This window comes from Pantherophis guttatus, chromosome 4 (assembly GCF_059756535.1).
Source record: "Pantherophis guttatus breed Tessera chromosome 4, ASM5975653v1, whole genome shotgun sequence".
NCBI classification, from domain to species: Eukaryota; Metazoa; Chordata; class Lepidosauria; order Squamata; family Colubridae; genus Pantherophis; species Pantherophis guttatus.
Genome location: NC_142066.1, coordinates 37,078,721 through 37,085,120, shown reverse-complemented (window position 1 = coordinate 37,085,120; position 6,400 = coordinate 37,078,721). Strand labels below are relative to the sequence as shown.

Genomic DNA, 6,400 nt, shown 5'->3' with positions numbered 1-6,400 from the left:
ACAGTAAAATGCATCTGTTGTATAAAAAAGAAATTAAGCAAGCCTGTATAAAATTTATATTTAGACCAATTTATATATAGGCAGGAACATTATCATTCTATATATTTCTATTATTTCTGCAATAACATATGTACTATAAATAATAATGAATGGAAGCATTTCTCCTTTAAAGGAATAGGAGTATGAAATTTAACAGCACAATTAGCATTCTGCTGTATTTTTTATGTTGTTACACAAAGATTTAATGCTAGTTGCTGGTCTGAGAAAATGAAAATCTTTACCTAAATTAAAGTTTATTGGTTATAAGCTGCCCAATGTTGTATTCAAGCAATAACTTAAAGCATTTATTAAAATAAACAAAACTGGAAAAAAAGCAGGTCAGGTATTGAAAAAAAACTTGAAGAACAGCTTCCAGAATGCCATTTTAAGTTCCTTGTTCCTCATGCTGTAGATCAATGGATTCAAGATTGGAGGCACCACACAGTAAAATGTTGAAATCAGGATGTCTGATGTTGATGGGAAGCTGGATGTGGGTTTCAGGTATGCAAAATTACCACTTACCAGAAAAAGACAAATGACTAGGAGATGAGGTAAGCAAGTAGAGAATGCCTTCTGCTTCCCTTGGGTAGATGGGATTTGCAAAACTGCTTTAAAAATCCTCACATAGGAAAACACAATTAGAACAAAAAGAATGAATGCTAAACAAGAACCCAAGATGAGTACCAATTGTTCTGCAACATAAGAGTCAGTGCAAGAGATCTTGAGCAGTTGAGGGATTTCACAGAAGAACTGATTGATGATTCTAGAACAGAACTTCACAGAAAACAAATTTCCTGTATGGAGCATAGAATAAGACAGCCCACCCATCCAGACACTGGTTGCCATTTGGATACAGGCTTTTTTGTTTAGTATAGTCTCATAATGCAGTGGGTTGCAAATGGCTACATAACGATCATAGGCCATGACACACAGGAGAAAGAAGTGAGACATCATAAAGAAAACAAGGAAGAAAACTTGGCAGAGACATCCAGAATAAGAAATGGCTTCTGTGTTCATCAAAGAATTCAGCATCGATTTGGGAACTGTGACTGAGATGGAGCCAAGATCTTGCAAGGATAGATTGACTAGAAAAAAGTACATAGGTGAATGGAGCTGATGGCTATAAACAATGACAGTGATGATGATGATATTTTCAGTAAGTGCTACCAAATAAATTATTAAAAAAAGAACAATATGGACTATCCATAGCTCCTTAGTATCAGGGAATCCATGCAGAAGGAATTCATTGACTCCAGATTTATTTTCCATTTGGCTTTTTAGACTTCAGAGCATCTAATAGGAGAGCAACCCTCACACTCTTTTCTTATGTATCTGTGGCAATATTCAATGCTTTTCAAACAATTTATTTTGATGTTAGAGTGCTAGGTAAAAAGAGTTTTATGTATGGGATGCTTGTAATTATCCTCGGGGGGAGGGTCATTTCTCAGGAGCCTAGTTTACTTCTGAAGTCATGTAGGTGTTGGAAAATGTTATTAGAGCTTTGTTCATTCTGTCTTTAATCCAGGGGGTCAGTGATTAATTTTCCAAAGGGCCACATGAGAAAGTGGGACTGTTGTGGAAGGCTGCTGTTCTTCTGCATCCATTTCTCCTCTTTCCATTGTTGTTTGAAAAATATCTGTTTTGTTTTCTGTCAACTTGGCATATCTCCTTGGCATATCTCCTAAAAAAACAGAGTATCCCTTTCATGTACATGTGACAAGATGCTACAGAGCAATGAGCAACAGCATGGAGTCACATGCTATTTCCTGATGATTCAAAAGTGTACTGCACATTTTATCTCCATTGCATTTTAAAACATTAAAATTATTTTGAATATTACATGGTTTTCCTTACTGACCCTATGACTCCAGTTTATCCAAAATTTTATAATGAAAAGAAGATATTCATTCTGAATTGCTATCAATACAGGCACTTAAAGCAAAGATACTGAGAGTAAAGATGAGGAATAAATTCAGAGTAAGATTTGAAAATAAAATGTATGAAGAGAAAAGATTAAGATTTATATTTTCATAATTTTACTGATAAGCTAGACTTTGTTCTTTGGACAGAATGAAAATAACTGTGAGATTTGTAGAAATTTTAAATTATATATTTACAGGTGAAATTCGAAAAATTAGAATATTGTGCAAAAGTTCATTTATTTCAGTAATGCAACTTAAAAGGTGAAACTAATATATGAGATAGACTCATTACATGCAAAGCGAGATAGTTCAAGCCTTGATTTGTCATACTTTTGATGATTATGGCTTACAGCTCATGAAAATCCCAAATTCACAATCTCAGAAAATTAGAATATTACATGAAATCAATAAAACAAGGATTGTACATAGAACAATATCGGACCTCTGAAAAGTATAAGTATGCATATGTACTCAGTACTTGGTTTGGGCTCTTTTTGCATCAATTACTGCCTCAATGTGGCGTGGCATGGATGCTATCAGCCTGTGGCACTGCTGAGGTATTATGGAAGACCAGGATGCTTCAATAGCGGCCTTCAGCTCTTCTGCATTGTTCGGTCTCATGTCTCTCATCTTTCTCTTGGCAATGCCCCGTAGATTCTCTATGGGGTTCAGGTCAGGCGAGTTTGCTGGCCAATCAAGCACAGTAATCCCATGGTCATTGAACCAGGTTTTGGTACTTTTGGCAGTGTGGGCAGGTGCCAAGTCCTGCTGGAAAATGAAGTCAGCATCCCCATAAAGCTTGTCTGCGGAAGAAAGCATGAAGTGCTCCAAAATCTCCTGGTAGACGGCTGCATTGACCCTGGACTTAATGAAGCACAGTGGACCACCAGCAGATGAAATGGCTCCCCAAATCGACACAGACTGTGGAAATTTCACACTGGACTTCAAGCATCTTGCAGTGTGGCTCTCCATTCTTCCTCCGGACTCTGGGTCCTTGGTTTTCAAATGAGATGCAAAAGTTGCTCTCATAGAAAAGAGGACTTTGGACCACTGAGCAACAGACTAGTTCTTTTTTTCTTTAGCCCAGGTAAGACGCTTCTGACATTGTTTGTTGTCCAGGAGTGGCTTGACAAGAGGAATACAACATTTGAAGCCCATGTCCAGGATCTGTCTGTGTGTGATAGCTCTTGATGCACTGACTCCAGCCTCAGTCCACTCCTTGTGAAAGTTCCCAACACTTTTGAACGGCCTTTTCCTGACAATCCTCTTCAGGCTGCGGTCATCCCTGCTGCTTGTGCACCTTTTTCTTCCACACTTTTTCCTTCCACATAACTTTCTATTAATGTGCTTTGATACAGCACTTTGGGAACATCCAACTTCTTTTGCAATTACCTTTTGAGGCTTTCCCTCCTTATGGAGGGTGTCAATGATGGTTTTCTGCACAACTGTCAGGTCAGCAGTCTTTCCCATGATTCTGATTCCTACTGAACCAGATTGAGAGACTATTTAAAAGCTCAGGAACCCTTTGCAGGTGTTATGGCTTACTTAGCTGATTAGAGTGGGACACTTTGAGCCTAGAATATGGAACCTTTTCACAATATTCTAATTTTCTGAGATTGTGAATTTGGGATTTTCATGAGCTGTAAGCCATAATCATCAAAAGTATGACAAATCAAGGGCTGAACTATCTCACTTTGCATGTAATGAGTCTATCTCATATATTAGTTTCACCTTTTAAGTTGCATTACTGAAATAAATGAACTTTTGCACAATATTCTAATTTTTCAAGTTTCACCTGTATGTACCATAAACACAGTATAGATTTCTGTTAGTGTTTCCTATCTCTTCTGAGACTTTAAATGAATTTTAAAGAGTGAAATTTTATGATATCACACACACACACACACACACACACACACACACACACACACACACACACCAGGGGTGGGTTCTATTTTTTTTTACTACTGGTTCGGTGGGTGTGGCTAGGTGGGGGGGGGCATGACTGATTGTGTGTGGCCAACGTGATGTCACTCACACACTCAGCCACATGACCCCCCCAAGCCACGCCTATCAAAAAGGTGGCTAAAATTTTTGGAAATTTTTGAAACTTTTTTTTGACACTCCATCCCCATATCCAGGTCAGGATGCATGGGGTGGCGGTGGTCATCTCGGCTTTCCCTCTGCTGCCCTTCCTGGCCGAAAAGCGCGCCTTCTCACCTCTGACGGGCCTTCCTTGTGATTGCATCTGGAGCAACCCACTCCGCCAGCTCAGGGCAGCAGACTCAGCTGTAGCCCAGATGAGCCAAGGAACTGGGGGGAGCCTCCCGCATGTTGCATCCCCTCCCAGCCTTCCCCCCATGCCTCCGCACCATTTTCGGGCACCCAGCTTACTGGGCTGCACCCATCCCTGTCACGGCTCCAATGGTGACGGCTTCAGGAGACGCTGGCAGCACAAAGGTGTAGGCAAAGGCTGGGAGGGGGATGCAACACACGGGAGGCTCCCCGCAGTTCCTTAGCTTGTCTGCGCTGTAGCTGATTGAGGTGCTTTAGCAGCCATGAGCTGACTTTCCTCCAAGTCTCACAGAGAGAAGCACCTGTTTCCCTCTGCCGCTCACAGCGCTTAGAGGAAAGCACGGCTCATGGCTGTTACTGGGCTGCTGCAGTCCCTATCGCGGCTCCAACAGCAGCGGTTTTGGGAGATGCTAGTGGCACGGAGGCGCGGGCAAAGGCTGGGAGGGGGATGCAACACACAGAGGGCCAAGTCCACTCCCCTTCACCTCCCCACACTTGTTTACCCGTTCCAGAGAGCTCGGGCTATGCCTCCCTCTGACCCAGCCGCCTTCCTTGCTGGCGTCGCTCCTGAGCGAACTCTTCTGTCCTCAGCTGTTGTGAAGAAGCTTCTTTCTCTTTGAGAGCCGCTTTGCACCTTGTTTGCAAAGCAGCTCTCAAAGAGAAAGAAGTGGGTGTGGCGCACCCAGAGCTGCCACTTCTTTGCAACAGCTGAGGACTTGTTCCACTTGGAGCTCCAAGCTGCGAGGAAGAGGTGGTGGCTGCAATGCTGGCAGCTCCGGTGGGCTCCTTCCCTCAGTGGTTTGTTTTCTTTTACCTCATCTAGGCAACTTTGTAATTAAAGGCTGCTCTGCACCTTTTGATCTTTCTCAAGCACGGAGAAAAGTGGGCCTGTGTGAAGGGACTGAGCCTGCTGCTGAACTTGGAAGCCGAGAGGCTTCTTTTCCACCCAGCCACTGGCGCACAGCACCGGAAAGACTTCTGGTCACTGCCGCTATCTTCGCGCATGCACAGTTTTCTTCTCACTGGCTGAAGGACTTTTCAGCACCCTGCGGCCAGGCGGCTGAGAGGCTTCTTTGCTCTGGTCACCTTCAGGTGGGCGAGCAAGCAGCAACCGGGAAACCAGTTTGGGGGCATGGCCTAGCTGCCGTTACTACTGGTTCAGAGAACTACTTCCTAAAGTTACTACCTATTTGGTAGAATAGGTAGTAACCCACTACCAAATCGGGAGCAACCCACCACTCACACACACACACACACACACACACACACACACACACACACACACACACGGAAGCATTTGCATTCAGATATCCATCTATCTATTTACCTACATTGGTTTCAGAATGGTAACTCTCATCTTTTTATAAAGAGATTCATTAGAAGAAAATGAACTGATAATAAAATATAAAAGAATATAAAAATTTATAACAAGAAAAAGTATCATATGCTAATCATGGTGGGGCAACATAATTGAAAAAGCAATTGAAAATGATCAGGTTAAATTATTGTGGGATTTACAAATATACTGATAGTCTTGGTGGTTAACACATCAGATTTAAACTTTGGCCCAAAAGAAGAAAGTGTGGATAACTGATAAGCAGAACAAAGGGATATTAGAACCCAAGAAGAGAAGTGGAAAAGATCACAAGGTATCAAGATCTTAAAATAGTAGTTGAAAACTATTGCATAAACTAACTTCTCTATTGCATAAAGAGCCTGTAGTACAGTGGACTAAAGCACTGTTATTAATATCTGCTGCTTGCAATTACTGCAAGTTCAAATCTCACCAGGCTCAAGGTTGACTCAGCCTTCCATCCTTTCAAAGGTAGGTAAAATGAGGACCCAGATTGTGGGGGCAATAAACTGACTTTTATAAATATACAAAAATATGAAGGCTATTGCTTAACGCATTGTAAGCCGCCCTGGAGTCTCTGGAGAAGGGTGGCATATAAATTAAAGCAAAAAAAAAAAAAACCATGGGAGGGCGGGAGGTCTCAGAAAATGTACATTTTGACAAAATTTCCATCTGTCAATTGCAAAAAACCACCTTGTTTGGATCCACACATATACTACACTGATACATTATGACTATCTAGGTTCTTGGGAGGAACTTGCTGCAAACTAAGGCCAACACCAGCTAAAGA

General features: G+C 41.8%; 1 protein-coding gene across 1 annotated transcript; it reads right to left on the bottom strand.

Moving 5' to 3' along the window:
- Positions 1-378: 378 nt before the first annotated feature.
- On the bottom strand, positions 379-1,314 carry LOC117668737 (olfactory receptor 14A16-like). The gene has a single exon (XM_034422797.2). It carries the CDS (start codon positions 1,306-1,308, stop codon positions 379-381), a length of 930 nt encoding a protein of 309 aa, XP_034278688.2. The 5' UTR covers positions 1,309-1,314.
- Between the last annotated feature and the right edge of the window lie 5,086 nt (positions 1,315-6,400).

What these genes read in the sequence shown, in the direction of transcription:
- LOC117668737 (XM_034422797.2), bottom strand. Translation starts at nt 1,308, where the DNA reads ATGGAAAATAAATCTGGAGTCAATGAATTCCTTCTGCATGGATTCCCT.